Consider the following 21,342-nt stretch of genomic DNA (forward strand, 5'->3'; position numbering starts at 1 on the left):
ATTGAAATCTTGGCATCATTTCAGATTAATTGAGCTGATGGATTGAAGCTGTGTTGCTAGGGTTTGTGTAAAATGTACTTGGACGAGATTTGAGATGTTCAGATTATTTTAGTTGGTTTAAACTAAACTGGATTGAATCCTGCTTGTTCGTCTGTAAAAATGTTTTCTTTTGTTTTTTCTAGTGGAAATTATGCAATAATGCAATTTCTTTAATAGGCAAGTGTGTTTATTCCTAAAACGAGGAGCAAATCAGCATGCCACTGATGAAGAAGGGAAAGACCCTTTGAGTATAGCTGTAGAAGCTGCAAATGCAGATATCGTAACTCTGTAAGTGTGTTCTATTAGGCTGAATTTCAGATTTTTTTCCTGTATTGCTATACTCTGAGTCCTGTAAGCATATAAGAAATACTTGATTGGATTTATACCAGAATGGACAAACTCAAGACAGTCCGGGGGGGGGAGGGCGCACAGTGTTCACTGGATGAACTGAAAGAAGCCCTGTGTATCTTTCACTGATGAAACTCAGAAATGCATTATAGTTTGTACTATGTTGTTTTCAATGTAGTCAAAATGACGTTCTTGTCTTTTCCAAACCATAGGTTACGTTTGGCAAGAATGAATGAAGAAATGAGGGAATCAGAAGGACTTTATGGACAGCCAGGTCAATACTCTACTAATAACCATACTGAGATGCAGTATAAGAAATGCATTCAGGAATTTATTAGTTTACAGCTAGATGATTCATAGTTTTTGAGCAAAAGAAAATTAAAGTAGCTTCATACCACAGTGTTTTCATAAGCAACATATACATGTATGATGTTAGATTGAAGTGGACAGTTGTATACTCTAAACGGTCATGTGTTCACAGGTGGAGGAGGGAGGGTGCTTGAAATTCACAATTGTAGTGGTGCATGTTAGCACTGTTGTATGCAACTCTTTTTGCTGCTGGCCTTCCACACCATCTGCTGTGCAGCTTTCTAGTAATGTGCTGCTGAGGACCCAGGCAATGGTCAGCTGCTGCCTTCTATCTGGATGGTTCAGCAGCAGTCAAGCGTTAATCTTACTACGGGATGTCTGTCTTCTCCATTATAACCCTGTTGTGTCTGTCGTCTTCATTATAACCCCATTTCCTGAGGCCTACACCAAACTTTCATACAAAATCACTGTGGGCAGAAACATAAAAAGAAGGGCTTTTTTTGCACTAATTTTTTAAAATGTTTTAGACCAAACATTCATTTTTAAAGACCCGTTTTTGTACTTTACAACTAAACCAGTACATCAGAAAAAATTGGCAGGCATTTGGTCCAATTGGTATTAAAAAGCAAAAAATCTCACTTAGCATACATGTACAAATAACTCACAGGCAAACAATACCATTTACACTTAAATGTCTAAACTTGTATTTATACAAACCACTTTTATTATAGAGGACTTATTTAAACTAATGCTAAAGGAAACCAATAATAGAAATGAAGCTGGTTGACAAGTTCTAGTACTAGGTATTGTTAAATCTGACTTAAATGGGCACCAGCCAGGCAATTTAGTTAAAGCAAAACCATCCTGCTTAAAGGGCTCGTTCCTGCAACATGCTAATCACTGTGGTGTTGATCCAACAAAGCACTTAAGCTTGTGCCATTCACTTCAAAGTGACACTGCAAAAGTGCTTTACCAGCAGATCAAACCATATACCAATAGCCCATAAATATGCACATAAATCCTGCAGCATAATCCAGTATTCAGCAACCTAGGATTATGCATTTCATAACAGACCTTAAGGACGGATTTTCAACCATAACTCTGAATTTTCTTGGAGTTGTTAATATTAAAGGTTTTTGACATTAAACTTGGAAGAAACCACCAGTCAAAAATGATGCAAGCTCTTCTGCTGAGTAAAGGAAAGTCCATCCCCTTTTTGACTGTCCAACATTTAGCCAGTGACATTAACAGCTAACAAGATGTGTGCTGTTTGATTGACAGGCTACAGGTAACAGGGAACCTCCTAACTATTTAGTTCTCAATTTCATTTTCATTTTAAAGTTAAAAGAAAGAAATGACCATCTAATTTCAAGGGTGGAATGCATTTGCGTTGCAGCAAAATGCTTGAATTTGGTAGCTCCAAAGTAAAATCTTTTATATAAATTTTGGGTAAATTAACTGGTGTGCCACAGATGTGAAAGTGTTAGAAATCAAAATTTGTATTTGTATAGTGTATAGAAAAGGTTTTTGTTACTGAACATTCCAGGGCTTGCGCTGGCTTTCATTCATAACGAATACAGGCAAATTTTATTTACATAAAGTGCATTGAATGTCTAACCTTTAACTTGAGGTGACTGAAAATGTCTTCCCTAGCGTTGTGTTCAAAGGATTTTTAGACAAAATTTTTTCAACCATCTGGAGAACTCGGAAAACGTAGAGAATTTGTTTCATCAAAGACAATTTGAGGATTATCTATTATTTGTGTTACAGCAGTATCTCCAAGCCCCAGCTGAAATTGGAGACCCCATTGTGCTGGGCATGGTACAGTGAGACTCAGTCCCTGCCCAATCTAAATCAGCAAGACTGACAAAGGGAAAATAGAAGTGCAGAGGGGGGAAGTGACTTGCTTCAAGTTATGCAGGAGGCGATTGGCAGCGTCAGTGGTAGAACATGGGTCTCCTGACTCGTGGTCCAGCACCTCAATCACCGGATCATGCCGCCTCCCTGGGCACTTTGTGACCAGCAGTATTTGATTGACTCAGAACATTTACAAATTATAACAAATGATCTGAATGTTTTCAATGTTAGTATATGTTAGCCTGGCAAATTGTCCTGTGAATTTACCAGCCTGAGAACAAAATATGTTCACCCTGCCTTTACGGTGACAACAAAGGCAACAGCTTTGCAAGAGAGATGTATCTTAAAGTGTCCTTACCACCCTTACTCTAATATTGCTCTTCAGAGGTGGTTCTGAAAAAGATGATGGTATAATTATAGATTCTTTGATAATTTTCCTGGGATTGGGAGTTGGATGAGGGTAAGTGTGGTGTAAGAGAGTCCTGATATAAGCATGGAGTGATGCGAAGTAGATACTTCTCTACTTTAAGGTATGTCTACACTGCAGTCAGAGCTCAGGTAGGCATACCTGTGGAAGCTTTAACGAGACTGTGTGGCTAAAAATAACAGTGAAGGTGTGGTAACACTGGCTTTAGCATAGATTGTACAAACCCACCTGGAACCTGGGTTACATACTTGTGTTGCTGGACTGCAGCAAAGATCTGTGTTGCCAGGTTTTCACTGCTATTTTTAGCTGCATTTGCTAGATTAAAAGAAAAGGAGTACTTGTGGCACCTTAGAGACTAACCAGTTTATTTGAGCATAAGCTTTCGTGAGCATCCGATGAAGTGAGCTGTAGCTCACGAAAGCTCATGCTCAAATAAATCGGTTAGTCTCTAAGGTGCCACAAGTACTCCTTTTCTTTTTGCGAATACAGACTAACACGGCTGTTACTCTGAAACCTAGCTAGATTAAGTTAGTGCAGGTATGCCTACCTGAGCTGCAGTCACCCCTCCGATTGCAGTATCCACTTACCCATGCTATGAAGTAAGTGAAACCAATGATTACTATAGCTAGGTAGCATCAGCATTTCTGGTGTAAAAACATGTGATTGGTTTGACCCGTTGATGGAACATATACATGATTTTGCATGGTACAGTGGGTCTTCCAAAATATACTTTATGTAATGGGTATTAGCTGATTTAAACAGCTCATTCTACAAAATAGGCATTGCTGCTGGTAGAAGCCATATACTCCATGGGTACCGTTCCTTGCATAATACTCGAGAATGCTTACCTTTTGGTGCTGCAGAACGTCTGTTACTATGTGTCTGCTACCCCTTTTCCTGTCTTTTCTCTTAAATGTTCAATGTGTGCCTTTGAAGTTATTTTGCTGTTGAATGGTTAATCAGTGATATAGTATTTTTGTATTAAAAATCTGCACTTTAGCTACATTTTGCTTGGAAAGGGGCTTTCCAGAATTCAATTTTAAACACTTAAAAATAATATTTACAAGGTTTACAGTATTAAGTATGTTCATGCAGTGTGCAAACTTAAGGGATATTTTATTTTACTCGTCTATTTTTGTATGTGATACTTTTTTGTTATTAGCCAAAAATAGAGCCAAAAATATATCTTGCAAAAACAAAAAAGCATACATCTAATGAAGTGAGCTGTAGCTCACAAAAGCTTATGCTCAGATAAATTGGTTAGTCTCTAAGGTGCCACAAGTACTCCTTTTCTTTTTGCGAATACAGACTAACACGGCTGTTACTCTGAAACCTTACATTTTTATGTAAGCCCTGCCACTATTCTAATTTTGTTCTGGCCAACTGTCATTTCTGAGAATCTGTTTTCAAATGAACACAATGCTAACCACAAATACACAGGAATGAGACAGGTTTGGCACTGGAAATGCACATATAAAATGGCGGAAAGACATAATGGCAATGTAACCTTCTACTCCCTGTCCCTTAAAGACTCTGTAAAGTCATTTAAAACCATACCACGTGGAAATGGATGAAGGGGGACTATCTGCTTCCCTTCGCCAGCCAGACAAAGGGAAGGGAGGTGTGTGTTGCACACCACTGTAGTTGGTGAGAGAGGTAAACTTTTGGTTCCCCTCTTCTCTTATGATGTGCAACATATAATGGAGTTGTCAGACAGGGAACAGCAGTGTTTGGCCCCTGCATACTCCTTTCCCGACTTGGAAGGGGCAGGTTTTGGATGGCAGCATATTACCTGCTTCTGCAAGGCGTTCAGCACATGAATAAATTCCATGGAAATCAATGGCTGAAAATTGCTTAGCTGCTAGTGTAGACAAGACAGGAAGAGAGACCTGGAACAAATCTCCTTTCCATGCTCCACTGTCTATCAGCAAAATCATTTTCAGTACCCATTGAAGGGGGCTGGGTGACACTGCTGAAGAAACATTGTCAGCAATGGGTCATTGTCTTAGTGTAGAGAGACTCCCATTGCATTTAAAAATAAAACAAAATGCCATTTTACCTATTAAAATACTAAAGCACCAGCACTTGCAAACTTTAATTTCCTCAGTAATGTGGGAATGTGCTCTGCTCTTATACTGTTGCTTGCTAATAATTGTTATAGTATGGACTAGCTGGTTATGACATTTTTTCTTCATCCCTTATTTCTGCCATAGATCTACTTTCAAGAGAGCTGCTGACTTTTTCGTTTTTAAAATAATGATTTTATTCTGTATATATTAAACATGTTTTTCTTTTACATTGTTGTAAAATACTTGCATCTCTCCTTTCTAACTCTGAACTTTCCTCTGTGTGGCTGCCTTTGAGGTGCTATTTCCAGGTATAATTTGGCTTCGTTTAATTTGCTTTTACAGAGTGTGCATGTAGTCAACCAGTCTGTCACCTTTCGTGTCACCCATTTTATACCATATATGAAAAATCTGTTCTACAAACATATAAATGTTATGCAGTAAGGACTAGGAGATTTGTGAGATGATGCATGGTGTTAGCCATCATGGTAAATATTTTAGAAATATTTTCCTAATTTATTTTTTTTTCTTCTACCCAGGAGATGAAACTTACCAGGACATTTTTCGTGATTTTTCTCAAATGGCATCCAATAATCCAGAGAAGCTAAACCGTTTTCAGCAATCAGATTCACAGAAGTCTTGAGTGTCTAAGAAGAAAAAGAACTAAACCTGGTTCTTTTCTAATGCTTCTAGAGCAGCAGTCTTTATTTTTTTAAACTGCTTTCATTATGTGTGTTTTGTGATATATTTGGTAGTCTGGATTGAGTGAGCACTCTAGTGCACCCTTAGGCTGGGTGGGAGGTGTAATTTGCTGCATGTGATTCAGGGTGAATACTGCAGCAGCTGGAGATGAGCTGTTTTAGCAAGGGATACTGCCTCTGATTGGAGAGAGTTTTTTGTTTTGCCATGTGGAGGCAGGATTAGGTTGAGTCACACTCAAGGCTGGCGGAAGCTGGGAGCGTTGCAGAACTCCTCCTCTGTCAGTGGTGTGGGATGACCAGATCCTCACTGCTCATGGGCAGTCGCTAGCAGCACAATTTCCCCATGCCTCCCGTTCTGCCTAGCTGTAACCCTACAGCTCCTATCTCTTCAGGCAAGGACCAGCTTGCCTTTTCCCTCTCCAGTCTGTTTGGATGGGAAAGCTGGTGATCACCTGCCTGAACTCCCCTTCTGTACATCTGCCCATGACACACACACACACACGATCCTCCATCTCCTCTGCCCGGTGTGCTACTAACACAGGAAATGATGATGACGTTGCAGGCTCTTCCACAGCTGACTCCTTCTAACCAGTGCAGGCCATGAGGCCAGTGACTGCTGTCCTGTCGCTGTACGTATGTATTCTGGAGGACCACATGTCAGAAAAGCAGCAACTTCCCTATTTTACTATAAGACTTGTTGTGAACAAAGTTGCTTGTTTGATTGATTCTCTGTGGAACTTTCCCTTTGGAGTAAATTTGATCCCCTAATGCCATCAAGTTTTGTTTTTAATGCGTTAAACTGACTGACATCAAAATGCATCTCAAAAGCTGGAATTAGGGAGCAGAAAATAAATAGTGAGCCAAGCAGAACATTAACATAGGACAGGCATACCAATGAAAGGTTGCCTCTCCTGCCAAGCTGTTGTCAGGATTGTTCCCAATAAAGAAATATTAAAACACTCACAAGTTATGCAGCTGTCCTACACTCGGGGCAATCAATCCTTTTTGCCAGAGCCTGCCATAATATAATCTGTGTACTGGCTCTCTAAAATAGGGCATGTAGTAGAAAACCTGGAAGTCTTACTGTACGGCTGCTCTAAAAAAAGAATATAATCAGAAGTGGTATTCTGTTGGCAGCAACCAGAACTTTTCAGTGGGCTCCACCCTGTGTTCTGTTGATGTGCGCAGGCACATGATGTATAAAAGTAAAGATTTATCTGTGTATTTATAGTAGATAGCATATAGATAGATAGATAATATACATCTGAGCCCCAGAAGCATCACAGACTTTTAGTTATTGGTCCTCCATTTGCTGGCACTTTGAACAGTGTAAGAAGGATTTCTAGGTAGGCCTTCCAAACTACTGCAGATTTCCTGTAATCTTCGTCATCTATTCAGAACAATATACTATACTGCTGCTAAAATTTACTTTGGAAATAAGTGAGATTTAAAAACATTAGCTTGTTACAATGCAGATACAGAAGGGGCTTTCTAAATTTATGTAAATGTCTGATAAAATTAAGTTTTCCAGGCATGTTACATTTCAGAGAGTTTTTTAAATATTTATCCTTGTGCATTCAATAGCTAATCAAAAATAAAATATATGAAAAATTTTTAATACCAGAATAAAATCTTCATGCTATAGAAAGTGTCCAATAGGTTATTGTGGTAAATGGGTGAATTTTACAGTCTCATCATTGCTTTATTTGTAGCCTAATTACTTGAAGCAAAGTAAATTGTGCCCATTTTAACTGCATTGATTTTTGGAGAGTAATACATTTGCGGTTACTGCTTACAAATGAGTTTCATAAGCTTTTTTAATAGGAATTGGTTCCTGGAGAACGATTGGGTGCTCTCTGATTTGTCTGCTTAAATAGCATTCTATCTTGAGTAAGTTAGAGCTTAGAGAGTAGAAGCTTCCACACGTAGAGTTGGGACGCTGTGTAAGATACGCCCATTATAGAATACTCATTTCAGATACACAGTTTTGTCTAGATGCCTTGTCCTCTTGCGTTACAAATAATGCTTGGTGTACAGTGAGAGTGACTGTACAGAAAAGCTGCCTGAAGCTTCAGGGCACAATCACTGTCTTTATTCCGTAGTGCTGAAAGATATTGGAAGTCTCTCCTCTGAGATGCCCCATGCCATATCTCCACCCTTGTGACCATTGCAACATTTCCTTCCCAGTCACTCAGGGCTGCTGCTTAAACTTGCAAAAGGGTTCCCTATAAAGCACAGCTCTTTCTCTGTAGCTGTGTGGAGCCCCTGCTGCGTTCCCAGCTCTCGCCAGTCAGGGGAGTGAGTGACCCAGCTTTTGATACTGTGATTATGCTAAATTGTAGAATCTGCTTGGATTGTTTGTCAGTGCGTGATTGTATTCGAGTGCTCTGACAGAAGACCTAGAGTTTGTAAAAACTTGAAGTCGTTTTGGCAGCCCAGGCTAGGAGGGGTAGTTCCTTGGCCTGGTATGTGCGCTGAGATGTGCAGTGTAATGTGCGTTCACCAGAAGAGCATTGTTGTGATCATCGACACACTGACAAAAATGGACATGCCGTGAAGCTATCTGGTGTGTAGCAAGATCAAGTGTTCAGTTTGCAGGACGAAGTATAGTTGACCCCCCTGGCTTTAGAGACGGTGCTTGATGGGCAAATCTGTAACTCATGTGTTGCTGTTTTGCTTAGTAGTATTAGGAAATTCCCACTCCTGCTGTGAGGTAAATCTGAATATAACTTGAATAGTGTGCATGAAGTAAGACTCTGTTGGGCTTTAGTATCTGCTGAGCCATGTGCCAAGTACTGGGAAAGTTTAGTTCCAGTTCATATTTTCACCTATGTGTAGAATACAACTGGCCTTAACTTGTGGAGAAGGCAGCAGTATTTTCTTAACACAGTTTAAAATAAATTGATCATTTATTTTAGGCTTTTATTATCTTTATCCTAGCCAGGGCCAGATGTGCAGAAAGACTTTTGGAATGAGTAAATATGGAAAAGCACATAATACATTTTAGCATACTTTTGGACATGATTTATGTAGGTTACCTGCTGGTTAAAATTTTGGCTATAATGTTTCATTACAATCTGTACTTGTTTTTAAGGCTTCCTGTTTTCTGTTACTTTGGGTACAATGCTTATATATTCAGGTATTTCTGTACTCTGCTGAATTTTATACTATTTGACATATTGAAATTGCTATCCTTTTCCTTAAGTTTGAGTGAATCCAGTAGGTGGTGGAAGTCTTGCTTTGCTTTCACTCATGTTGCAGTTGGAACATGCACATCAGTTCATTAATACAGGGTAGAATTTAGTTTCCTCACCTGCGCAATTGGGACCTAATCTCAACCTCATCGAAATCAGCGGGAGCCTTCCCATTGACTTCACTGAACTCAGATTATGCTCTTAACGATTTATAATGTTCATGGTATGTTGGAAGATAACTGTCTGTATCTTTCACTTGTAGGGATTCATTTTCACTTGCTTTACATGTAGACAGGGCTGACCCCTCCAAGTGCTGTTGATTTATCAGTAAATTCTCCATGTAAAACGGAGTGTCTTTCTCTCATTCTGAATCATGACTTGTACCCACAGCATGTTGTTTGATGTATAGCAATTATATGTAAGCACTGGTGCAAGGGATACATGAGAACTAGAAGAAGTGTAACATTTGCTATAATGTTTTCAGTGTGTAGACAGCTGCTGGGAAGCAGGGAAATCCTGTTTTTTAACAAACGTGCATGTGAAGCATGCATTTTAATAATCTCTGAATGGCACAGAGAACATAAAAGGACCATTTCATGGAATTCCAAATGTACAAATGCCTTGAGTCCAAGGCACGAGTATTTGTATATCAGAAGGATTAGAACTGATGATTAAGATACTGAAAGCATTTTAAAAGCCAATTCTGAAAATATCCACTATCCATCCACTTACAGATAGGAAAAGAATGTTTTCCCCAGTTTAATACAATGCCATGGTTGATGCTCCTTTGCACAGAGTTCTGCCTGACACACACGTGTCTCGGTATAGGTATCTGTTTGTACAAATGGGCACTTTTTTAAAACAGTCAGCCAACTATGTACAGACACGATGGGGGGAGGAGATGAATGTACTTTTTTATTTGCATTTTCCCCCTTCACCATTCTTTCTTTACCTTTCTGCGTACTGTATTTCTTCTCTCTTTTCCCATGGAAGGAGATGGTAAAGAAGGAAAATTCCCACTTGATTTTTATCCTCAGATCAGAATTTTTCCCATGTTATGATAGTAATTACTGAGGAATCAAACCATGTTTCCTCAAACTGGATGGTTATTCTGTTTGGAGTGATAAATGACTTTCTGTACCTATCCCTAAGTACATCTTTACTAGACAGTGGTTTTGAACCAGTCCAGTAGTAAATTGTTGTGATTTTTTTTTTTTTGGTTTTCCTAAATGCATAATTGGAAAGAATGTATAACCAGTCCTACTTTGCATTTAATAAAAAGTCTATAGACTTTGTATCAGAAACTTGAATGTAGTTTTATTGTAGTTTCATTGTAAATGAAGAAAAATACATTATCTTAATAGTTACTCTATGTACATTATGTAAGAACTGTAAATACTATACTTGAATAAAGACTTTGTATGCTGCAAAATCCTGGTGAAATGTGTACAGCTGTCAAGGCTTTGCCACACTCTTAGAACTAAAAGTTAATACAGCTTAAAGCAAGTAGCCTTCAACTGCTAGTTTGGTTGTGAGCTACACCTACCCTTGGCATACTGCATTTGTGAGTAAAAGTTCAGCAATGGCAGGTGCTTTGGCAGAGTAACGCTTCCAATCACTGCGTTGGGAAGGAGCCTCTCCTGCAGAGCTTTGGAATTTTGCAGAAGGAAAATTCAAATTCTTAACTGCTCAAATCATCCCAGTTTGCAGTTTTTCTAGTTTCAATTTAAAGAGCAGATTATTTCTGATGGATTTTGAAAGTAGTAGTCCAGACTGATGCAGAGGTGGAACAAGTGTTGCAGCCAATCTGAAACAAAACTGGGAAGAATCCTCCCAGACACACTATAGGTGGGGCTGGTAGCGCTGCCTATTATTCAAGTTGCCTAACACTTCCCATTATAAGACCCTCTTCTCTGTTTAAAATTTTACCAAAATGTAACTTGGCTGAAATTTTCCATGTCAGGTGTGACACGTTCGGTCACAGAGACCCCCTTGGGACTGTCACCTGATGTGCTGAGAATACCTCTGAGCCCGTTTCCCCTGGTAGCTTGGGACTCCAGAACCCTGTCTTGTTGAGCCAGACACACAAGCCTGATGCAACACAGACCCAGGGTCTGAACCACATGCCCCAAAGTTGCAGGCTTAATTGCAAACAGCTTAGCAACTGCTGCTGTCTCTAGCACCCAGACACCCAGCTCCCAATGGGATCCAAACCCCAAATAAATCTGTTTTACTCTGTATAAAGCTTATACAAGGTAAACTCATAAATTGTCCGCCCTCTATAATGCTGATAGAGAGAGATGCACAGCTGTTTGCTCCCCTAGGTATTAATTACTTATTCTGGGTGAATTAATAAATAAAAGTGATTTTATTAAGTATAAAAAGTAGGATTTAAGTGGTTTCAAGAAATAACAGAACAAAGTAAGTTACCAAGCAAAGTAAAACAAAACACGCAAGTCTAAGCCTAATACAGTAGGAAACTGAATACAGGTAAATCTCATCCTCAGATGTTTCAGTAAGCTGCTTTCACAGACTAGACTCCTTCCTAGTGTGGGCCCAGTCCTTTTCAGTCCAACGTCGCTTATGGCCTGGGTCCAGGAATCTCTTACTCCCGTAGTTACAGACCTTTGTTCCAGTTTCTTTCAGGCATCTCTTTGGGGTGTGGAGAGGCCATCTCTTGAGCCAGCTGAAGACAAAATGCAGAGGCTTCCAGGGCCTTATATTCTCTCTTGGGGGCGGAAACCCCTTTGTTCGTCTGTGGAAAATAACTGCAACAAGATGGAGTTTGTAGCCACCTGGGCAAGTCATGTCCATGAATGATTCAGCTTTTTGCAGGCCAATGCCATTATTTACATGTTAGTTTGAACGTTCCCAGGAAAGCTCAGGTGTGGATTGGCGTCTCCCAAAGTCCATTGTCAGTTAAGTGTTTCTTGATTGGGCACTTACTGAGAATAGCCCTTTCTCAAGAATAACAGCCGTGTTAGTCTGTATTCGCAAAAAGAAAAGGAGTACTTGTGGCACCTTAGAGACTAACCAATTTATTAGAGCGAGCTGTAGCTCACGAAAGCTTATGCTCTAATAAATTGGTTAGTCTCTAAGGTGCCACAAGTCCTCCTTTTCTTTCTCAAGAAGCTGACCAAATGCTTCACTGAGGCTACTTAGAATCAAACACATTGCGATACAAGTACATAGTCAATATTCATAACTTCAAATACAAAAATGATACATACAGCATAATCATAACCAGCAAATTACCTTAGTCTACCTCCTTTGTACAAGATTTGGGGCAACTATAGGACCTCGGTTGCACCAATGATCTATACGGTCACAGTTCATGTCAATAACATCACACCAGGTATCTGCCTCATAATGATTTCTTTTTTTAAATTCAGTCCATACAGTTGGGTTGTTTCTGAGAAAAAAGCTAGAGGAAAACATTGTTTTGCCAATGTTACAAAATTCTTGATCTTTTCTTTGAAATGCTCCCGCACCCTGATGCTTTGGATTAGGGAGCTGAAATTAGGGGGTCTTTGTGTGAGGGATGTGCCTTTTGTCTTCCCCGTGAAAATCTGCCCAAATTGGGCCAAGTTATAAGGCTCTGAAAAATGGCAGGTGTCACGTACTCAGCAGACTTCTTTGATCTTTTGATAGCAGAAACCTCTGAAGATTGTGCCCTTGCTGAGCCTGCTGGAGTATCCCACAGCTCCTAGTGCTGACCAGTGTGCACGCTCCACGGTCAGAGAGGCCCTGAATATGCTCCTGTAGGGTGGATTTGATTTAAATCCTGATTTAAATCACTAGTCAGGAAGACTATTTCATTATGGATTTCTACATAAAAGCACATTCTTGTTGGTGGTTTTAACCTTAATGCATATTCTTCACAACTCAGATGTAGGTGTCATTTTCAGAAGGTACATGCTATACAATTTTGAAGTGATTTATTCTGAAAACTTTTCAGATGAGTTTTACAGCTATATCACAAAACGTATGATTGTTTGGTTAGGTCATTTACCAAAGGTATTTGAAGCAGATATTTATGAAGTCACGGGGAGGTGAACTATCATTAATAGCTGGAGGATTTTCTGTCCAGGCTGTCTTAGGAGGAGAACCTCACCAGACAAACATTTCGGTTGTTTTTTTTTAACTACAGCAACATTATGTATTCTGGATTTTTTTTCTTCAAGAGCAAACGCTATTTTAACAGAACAAGCCTATGCGGTTTTGAATTTAGCTAAACATTCGCGTTTTTTCAAATCCGTTCGTAGGGGGAAGCGGGTCGGGCCGCGGACGGACGCTCGGCCGGGGCCTGGGGCCTGGCTGGGGCCGGGGCCGGGGCTGGGGCCTGGCCGGGGCCGGGGCCTGGCGCCGCGGGAACGGGCCCACAGGTTGGGGCGGCGTTTCCCGCCTTGACTCTCCAGCCCTCGCCCGCCCAGGGGCCCGGTGCGTTCACCCTTCGCCGGTCGCGCCTGAGCTGACTCCGCGGGGGCTGCAGGCCCCTTCCCGCCCAACGAGCTCCTCTCGCGCCCCTGCGCTTTCCCGCCCCGGCTGCGCGGGGGGCACCGGGCGCGGCAGAGCCGGGGCGGCCGGGTTCCTCGCGCTCCAGCCCCCGCGGGAGCCGGAGGCCGGGACGCTTCCGACCCCCGCCCGGGGCGAGGCGCTGGGGCCGGGGCCCGCCGCGGGACCGGGGGCAGGTCGGTTCCTGCAGCCGGGGGGGCGGAGCCGGGGGGGGCGGCTGCTGCTTTCCGAGGGACGGCCCCGAGCCTGGGGCTTTTTCCCTAGAGGCTCCCGGGCCCGGCCCCGTGTCCGGCGAGCTCCGGCCGGGCTCTCCCGCCCCGCGACCCACCGAGCTCCGCCCGGCCCCACGTGGCTCGGAGGCGGGGCCGCTCCCCGCGCAGCCCGGCGGCCTCCGGAGCGCCCGGCCCGGCCCGGCCCGACCCGGCCCGTGCGCGCCGCCATGGCCCGGCTGGGCGCCCTGCGCCCCCCGCCCTGCGCGCTGCTGCTGCTGCTGGGCGCCGCGCTGGGCGTCTGCGCCTTCTTGGGCCTGGGCGCGGGGCGCGGGCCCCTCCCCGGCGCCCCCCCGGGCCCGCGCCCGGCCCCGGCCCCCGCCCGCCTCCACCTGCTGCTGATGTTCACCAAGGCGGCGCGGGGCTCGGCGCTGCAGGCCCGCGCCCAGGCTGCGCTGCGCTCCCTGCTGCGCCGCGCGCGCCTCCCGCCGGGCCAGGCGCTGCACCTGCACTTCGTGAGCGAGCCGCGCAGCCGCCGGATCGCCCGCGGCCTGCTGCGCCCGCTGCTGCCCGGCCTCCCCTTCCGCTGCCAGGTAGCGCGGGGCGCGGGGGGCGCGGGGCACTGAGGCTCTGCCGGGCGCGGGGCGCTGGGGCAGGGGGGATGGGATGGCACCGGGCGCTGGGGGGCACCGGGCGCTGGGGTGTGACGTCTGTGCCGGGCACAAGGCGCTGGGGGGCACCGGGCGCTGAGGCGGGATGGCTGTGCCGGGCGCTGGGGGGCACCGGGCACTGAGGCGGGATGGCTGTGCCGGGCACAGGGCGCTGGGGGGCACCGGGCACTGAGGCTCTGCCGGGCGGGGGGCACTGGGGCAGGGGGGATGGGATGGCACCGGGCGCTAGGGTGTGACGTCTGTGCCGGGCACAGGGCGCTGGGGTGGTACCGGGCACTGAGGTGGGATGGCTGTGCTGAGCGCAGGGCGCTGGGGGGCACCGGGCACTGAGGCGGGATGGCTGTGCCGGGCACCGGGCGCTGGGGCGGGATGGCTGTGCCGGGCACAGGGCGCTGGGGGGCACCGGGCGCTGGGGGGCACCGGGCACTGAGGCTCTGCCGGGCGGGGGGCACTGGGGCAGGGGGGATGGGATGGCACCGGGCGCTAGGGTGTGACGTCTGTGCCGGGCACAGGGCGCTGGGGGGCACCGGGCACTGAGGCAGGATGGCTGTGCCGGGCACAGGGCGCTGGGGTGGTACCGGGCACTGAGGTGGGATGGCTGTGCTGAGCGCAGGGCGCTGGGGGGCACCGGGCACTGAGGCGGGATGGCTGTGCCGGGCACAGGGCGCTGGGGGGCACTGGGCACTGAGGCAGGATGGCTGTGCCGGGCACAGGGCGCTGGGGTGGTACCGGGCACTGAGGCGGGATGGCTGTGCCGGGCACCGGGCGCTGGGGGGCACCGGGCACTGAGGCGGGATGGCTGTGCCGGGCGCAGGGCACTGGGGGCACCGGGCACTGAGGCGGGATGGCTGTGCCGGGCGCAGGGCGCTGGGGGGGCACCGGGCACTGAGGCGGGATGGCTGTGCCGGGCACCGGGCGCTGGGGGGCACCGGGCACTGAGGCGGGATGGCTGTGCCGGGCACAGGGCGCTGGGGGGGCACCGGGCACTGAGGCGGGATGGCTGTGCCGGGCACAGGGCGCTGGGGGGCACTGGGCACTGAGGCGGGATGGCTGTGCTGAGCGCAGGGCGCTGGGGTGGCCTGGGCCAGCCCTGCCCGGGCACCCGAGGGCTGGTACCCGCAGTCCGTTCCATGGGACTGTGCACCCCTCTTGGCAGATCCCCAGGAGCCAGCGCCCTGCCACTCTCCCACCCCAGGGCTTAGTCCCAGGTTCTTTGTCAGAGGGGCTGTCCGAAAGGGACAGGTGCCAGCTGCACGAGGGGATGGTGCTGCACACCCAATAACGAGCGACTATGCAGAGACCTTGTCTATTGAGAAGTCTTCTCCTGAGTCCCAGCCAGGGAGTGGGTGGGTCAGGCAGAGCAGGAGGGCTACTATCCCTTGGCTTTTTATTCATGTAACTTGGGAGTTTTATGTTATCCTTATAAATGTTGAATCCCCCTTTTAAATCTTTTAGCGCTCTGGTCTCATGTGGCAGTGAGTCCCACAAGTTAATTCTGTGCCACAGAAAACATTTGATTTGAGTTTTAAATATGTTGTCTTTTAGTTTCTTTGGGTGGCCTGTGAGGGGCTGTTCCCCTTATTGAAATGCTGGCACCTGGGGAACCTCTCTGCCAGTTTCAGGCCCCACCTGGATTGCTTCTAATGCCTGGCCCTCTCCTGCAGTGATCGGAAGGACTCCTGGGGCTGCTAGAACTGCCTGGCTGCCTAGCCTGAGGCTTTCTCACGCTGTGGTTGCTGGGCCCTGTCTGCTGGCGACGCACCTTGTGTCCACGCTCAGATGTGCTCCCCGCAGCACATGGGATTCGCCCCAGCATGTAGGCCGGACTCTCTCTGAGCAGGCCTAGCCACTGGGCAGGCTCCTTTCTGCCTGATACAGTGCCAGTGAGGCCTGGCTGCGGGGGACACATCCTCAGCCGTGCAAACGTTCCTCTTCCTGCCATCTCACATGCCTCAGCACCTGGGCTCTGCTTCCCGTGCCTGGACGCACAGGCCTCACGCTGACCGGAAGCCCCTGAGAGAGGACTCATCTCTTCTGAGACCTGTCTGATTCCTCCGCTGGGGGGCTGCTGCCTGCTCTCCCATCGTTTGGGTTCGTTGGAGCTTTGACCGGCAGCGCTGGGGCCGGCTCCGGCCTGCCTAAGGAGGGTGCCGTGCCTACAAGTGGAGTGCCCCAAGGGTCGGTCCTGGGGCCGGTTTTGTTCAATATCTTCATAAATGATCTGGAGGATGGTGTGGATTGCACTCTCAGCAAATTTGCGGATGATACTAAACTGGGAGGAGTGGTAGATACGCTGGAGGGGAGGGATAGGATACAGAAGGACCTAGACAAATTGGAGGATTGGGCCAAAAGAAATCTGATGAGGTTCAATAAGGATAAGTGCAGGGTCCTGCACTTAGGACGGAAGAACCCAATGCACAGCTACAGACTAGGGACCGAATGGCTAGGCAGCAGTTCTGCGGAAAAGGACCTAGGGGTGACAGTGGACGAGAAGCTGGATATGAGTCAGCAGTGTGCCCTTGTTGCCAAGAAGGCCAATGGCATTTTGGAATGTATAAGTAGGGGCACAGCGAGCAGATCGAAGAACGTGATCGTTCCCCTCTATTCGACATTGGTGAGGCCTCATCTGGAGTACTGTGTCCAGTTTTGGGCCCCACACTTCAAGAAGGATGTGGATAAATTGGAGAGAGTCCAGCGAAGGGCAACAAAAATGATTAGGGGACTGGAACACATGAGTTATGAGGAGAGGCTGAGGGAGCTAGGATTGTTTAGTCTGCAGAAGAGAAGAATGAGGGGGGATTTGATAGCTGCTTTCAACTACCTGAGAGGTGGTTCCAGAGAGGATGGTTCTAGACTATTCTCAGTGATGGAAGAGGACAGGACAAGGAGTAATGGTCTCAAGTTGCAGTGGGGGAGGTTTAGGTTGGATATTAGGAAAAACTTTTTCACTAAGAGGGTGGTGAAACACTGGAATGCGTTACCTAGGGAGGTGGTGGAATCTCCTTCCTTAGAGGTTTTTAAGGTCAGGCTTGACAAAGCCCTGGCTGGGATGATTTAACTGGGAATTGGTCCTGCTTCGAGCAGGGGGTTGGACTACATGACCTTCTGGGGTCCCTTCCAACCCTGATATGCTATGATTCTATGGTTTACCTCTCTCCATTGTGAAAATTAACCATTTATTCCTACCCATTGTTTCCTATCTTTTAACCAGTTACTGATCCATGAGACTTCTTGTCCCATGACTGCTTACATTGCTTAAGAGCCTTTGTCGAGGAACCTTGTCAAAGGCTTTCTGAAAGTCCAGGTATCCTATATCCACTGGATCATCCTTGTTCACGTTTGTTGACCCCCTCAGAGAATTCTAATAGATTGGTGAGCACGATTTCCCTTTACAAAAGCCATGTTGACTCTTTCACAACATATTGTGTTTATCTATGTGTCTGATAATACTGTTCTTTACTGTAGTTTCAACCAGTTTGCCTGGTACTGAAGTTAGGCTTACCAGCCTCTAATTGGAGTCTTTTTTAAAAAGCAGTCACATTAGTTACCCTCCAGTCATCTGGCACAGAGGCCGATTTAAGCGATAGGTTACATACCAGTTAGTAGTAGTTCAATTTTATATTTGAGTTCCTTTAGAACTCTTGGGTGAATACCATCTCGTCCTACTTGTTGCTGTTTAATTTGTCATTTTGTTCCGAAACCTCCTCTATTGACACCTCAATCTGGGACAGTTTTTCAGACTTGTCTCCTAAAGTGAAAGGCTCAGGTGTGGGAATCTCCCTCTCATCCTCTGCAGCGAATACAGATGTAAAGAATTCATTTAGCTTTTCTGCAATGGCCTCAGGAGGCTTGTGGTCTGTCAAGATGCCAAGTGCTCCTCATAATGCAATCACAGCTCTGACAAGCTGGTTCGACTAATTCCTCCACCGGTCAGTACAGCTACCCAGCCCAGGGCATGCAGCTGGAGAGCATGCAGTTTATTTGCAGTGAGTGCTGCCCGCTCCCGGGGCAGAGTCAGTGCCCTGGCATGTTCTGTAACTCTGTACTTCCTGGGTTTCAGAAGTGTGAGTTAATGCAGCGTTAAGGGTGCCCCATGGCTTTTTGTGCTCTTCCACAACGTCGACAAGCACGGTTGACTGTCAGAGAATGGGCGCTCAGCGCTTCCTAGGAATCGGGCCCCTTCTGGTGCCTCCGGCTGATGGGTGAATACGCGGCTCGAGGGGAGAGGGGCAAAGCACAGCCTCATCAAATGTAAATGAGAACCGGCCTGATTTTCCTGTTTCATTCACTGGAGGATGAATGTGCTGGCTGACTTTGGGACACGATCAGTGCGTCAGTGCGTAAGGATCTTCCGGGGAGAAAACACCTGCTACTGAAGGGCTCTTTGATCTGGCGGAGAAAGGCAGAACTAGAACCAAGGGCTGGAAGCTGAAGCCAGACCAATGGAAATGAGTAATCTGGCACAGTGAGGGTGATTAGCCATTGGAACAAACTCCCCTGGGAAGTGGTGGATTCTCCAACTGTCTGTGACTTCAGACCCAGACTGGAGCCTTTCTGGAAGATGTTTTAGCCAAACCCAAGTTACTGGGCTCAGAGCAGGGGTGGCTGGGGACGTGCAAGGGCCTGTGCTCCACAGGAGGTCAGACGAAGGTCCGTTCTGGCCACACGCTCTGAGTCGGAACGTGGCTAGCTGTGGAATGGGCACAGAGCAGAAGCATGAACGTAAGTGCTCAGAGGTTCCAGGAAGCTGCTGTCGCAGTAGAGAGACTTTCTCTCTGTCCGTCACTTTAAATGGAAAGTTTCAAATGTATTTGAACAGTGGGGAATGCGCCTTCTTCTAATGAAATTAGAACGGAGCTGGTGAGATGTCATTCGCTCCTCTGATATTCCGAAAGCAAGATCCTCTTCTTTACAGACGCTTTTGGCTGAATAATTAATCATTGAGTAACCTGTGATCAAAGAATGCTGTTAGGAAATTACTACAGTTTGTTAAATCATTTTCCGTCTTGTTGGCTGGGGGCCCTGGGAACTGTAGATAGCTTTCAGCCCGCTCTGGCTGCTGAAAACACTGTGAAGAGGATAGTGGGGGATGCTGCATGCAGAGCCACCCGTCTGGACTCTGCTGACCTGGCTGGGTTCATGGGTCTGGAAAACATGGAGCAAGAGAGAGAGACTGCCGGGGAGTTTGACTTGCTCCTTGCGGGTGTCCAGCGCATGTTCCAGCTCCTTGACTGACATCTTAGCTAGGGCAGGGCCTTCCCTAAAGGATGAGTTGGGGGATGGTCATGCTGAGACTGAATCCCTGGGCTTTTGCACCTGATACTTGGGAATCCTGCATTCCTCAGCTACAGACGCAAAGCGCTGTAGTGCAAAAGGCAGCCGACTCCCCCTGTGGCTGTGGGCAAGCTGCCTGCACAGTACTGCAGCCCTTGCTCCTTTGACATGGGGTGAGTTCCCCTCCTCCCAGCCCTGGGTGCTGAGGTCCTTATCGATTCACAGATGGCAAGGCCAGCAGGGACCATTGTCATCATCTGACCTCCTGTACAGCACAGGTCAGAGAACTGCCCCACAAGAATGCCTAGAGCAGAGCATTCAGAAAAAAAATCCAGTCGTCATCATTTCATAAAAATCATAGACTTGTAGGATTGGAAGAGACCTCGAGAGGACATCTAGTCCAGTCCCCTGCACTCAAGGCAGAACTGAATATTATCTTTTAGACCACCTTTGACAGGTTTTTGTCTAACCTGCTCTTAAAAATCTCCAATGATGGAGACTCCACAACCTCCCTAGGCAATTTATTCCTGTGCTTAACCACCCTGACAGTTAGGAAGTTTTTCCTAATGTCCAACCTAAACCGCCCTTGCTGCAAGTTAAGCCCACTGCTTCTTGTCCTATCCTCAGAGGCTAAGAAAAACAATTTTTCTTCCTCCTCTTTGTAACAACCTTTTATGTACTTGAAAACTGTTATCCTGTCCCCCCTCAGGCTTCTCTTTTACAGACTAAACAAACCCAATTTTTTCAATCTTCCCTCATTGGTCATGTTTTCTAGACCTTTAATCATTTTTGTTGCTCTTCTCTGGACTTTCTCCAACTTGTCCACATCTTTCCTGAAATGTGGCACCCAGAACTGGACACAGTACTCCAGTTGAGGCCTAATCAGTGCGGAGTACAGCGGAAAAATTACTTCTCGTGTCTTGCTTACAACACTCTAGCTCTCAGAATGATGGGGGGGAGGGTTTTTTTTTTTTTGCAGCAATGTTACACTGTTGACTCATATTTAGCTTGTGATTCACTATGACCCCCAGATCCCTTTCTGCAGTACTCCTACCTAGGCAGTCATTTCCCATTTTGTGTGTGTGCAACTGATTGTTCCTGCCTAAGTGGAGTACTTTGCATTTGTCCCTATTGAATTTCATCCTATTTACTTCAGACCATTTCTCCAGTTTATCCAGATCATTTTGAATTTTAATCCTATCCTCCAAAACACTTGCAACCCCTCCCAGCTTGGTATCGTCCACTAACTTTATAAGTGTACTCTCTATGCCATTATCTAAATCATTGCTGAAGATATTGAACAGAACCGGACCCAGAACTGATCCCTGCGGGACCTCACTCATTATGCCCTTCCCGCATGACTGTGAACCACTGATAACTACTCTCTGGGAACCGTTTTCCAACCAGTTTTGCACCCACCTTATAGTAGCTCCATCTAAGTTACATTCCCTAGTTTGGTTGTGAGACGGTCATGCGAGATAGTATGAGGTACTAAAATCAAGATACACCACGTCCACCCCCATCCACAAGGCTTGTTACCCTGTCAAAGAAAGCACTCAGGTTGGTTTGACAGGATTTGTTCTTGACAAATCCATGCTGACTGTTACTTATTACCTTATTATCTTCTAGATGTTTGTAAATTGATTGCTTAATTATTTCCTCCATTATCTTTCCAAGCAGTAAAGTTAAGTTGACTGGTCTATAATTCCCCAGGTTGTCTTTGATTTCCCTT

General features: G+C 46.3%; 2 protein-coding genes across 7 annotated transcripts in view; both read left to right on the forward strand.

Moving 5' to 3' along the window:
* The window catches only part of ACAP2 (ArfGAP with coiled-coil, ankyrin repeat and PH domains 2), a 121,164-nt gene extending 112,096 nt beyond the window's left edge, over positions 1 to 9,068 (forward strand). For all 4 annotated transcript variants that reach the window (XM_073358980.1, XM_073358983.1, XM_073358981.1 and 1 more), the window contains 3 exons: positions 217 to 327; positions 600 to 661; positions 5,586 to 9,068. In XM_073358980.1, coding sequence (XP_073215081.1) covers positions 217 to 327; positions 600 to 661; positions 5,586 to 5,689 — 277 coding nt within the window. In that variant the 3' untranslated portion in view covers positions 5,690 to 9,068. The remainder of the gene's footprint in view (positions 1 to 216; positions 328 to 599; positions 662 to 5,585) is intronic.
* Positions 9,069 to 13,557: 4,489 nt separating this feature from the next.
* XXYLT1 (xyloside xylosyltransferase 1) overlaps positions 13,558 to 21,342 on the forward strand; it is a 102,786-nt gene continuing 95,001 nt past the window's right edge. The window contains exon 1 of one of the 3 annotated variants that reach the window (XM_073358987.1): positions 13,558 to 13,632. Coding sequence is in view for 1 of the 3 variants with exons in the window: in XM_073358985.1 (XP_073215086.1) it covers positions 13,896 to 14,258 (363 nt within the window). In the remaining 2 variants the exon portion in view is untranslated. Of the gene's footprint in view, positions 13,633 to 13,869; positions 14,259 to 16,031; positions 16,428 to 21,342 lie in introns of those variants that run through there. The other 2 variants (XM_073358985.1, XM_073358986.1) reach the window with 2 other exon arrangements.

Source organism: Lepidochelys kempii, chromosome 9, assembly GCF_965140265.1.
Source record: "Lepidochelys kempii isolate rLepKem1 chromosome 9, rLepKem1.hap2, whole genome shotgun sequence".
NCBI classification, from domain to species: domain Eukaryota; kingdom Metazoa; phylum Chordata; order Testudines; family Cheloniidae; genus Lepidochelys; species Lepidochelys kempii.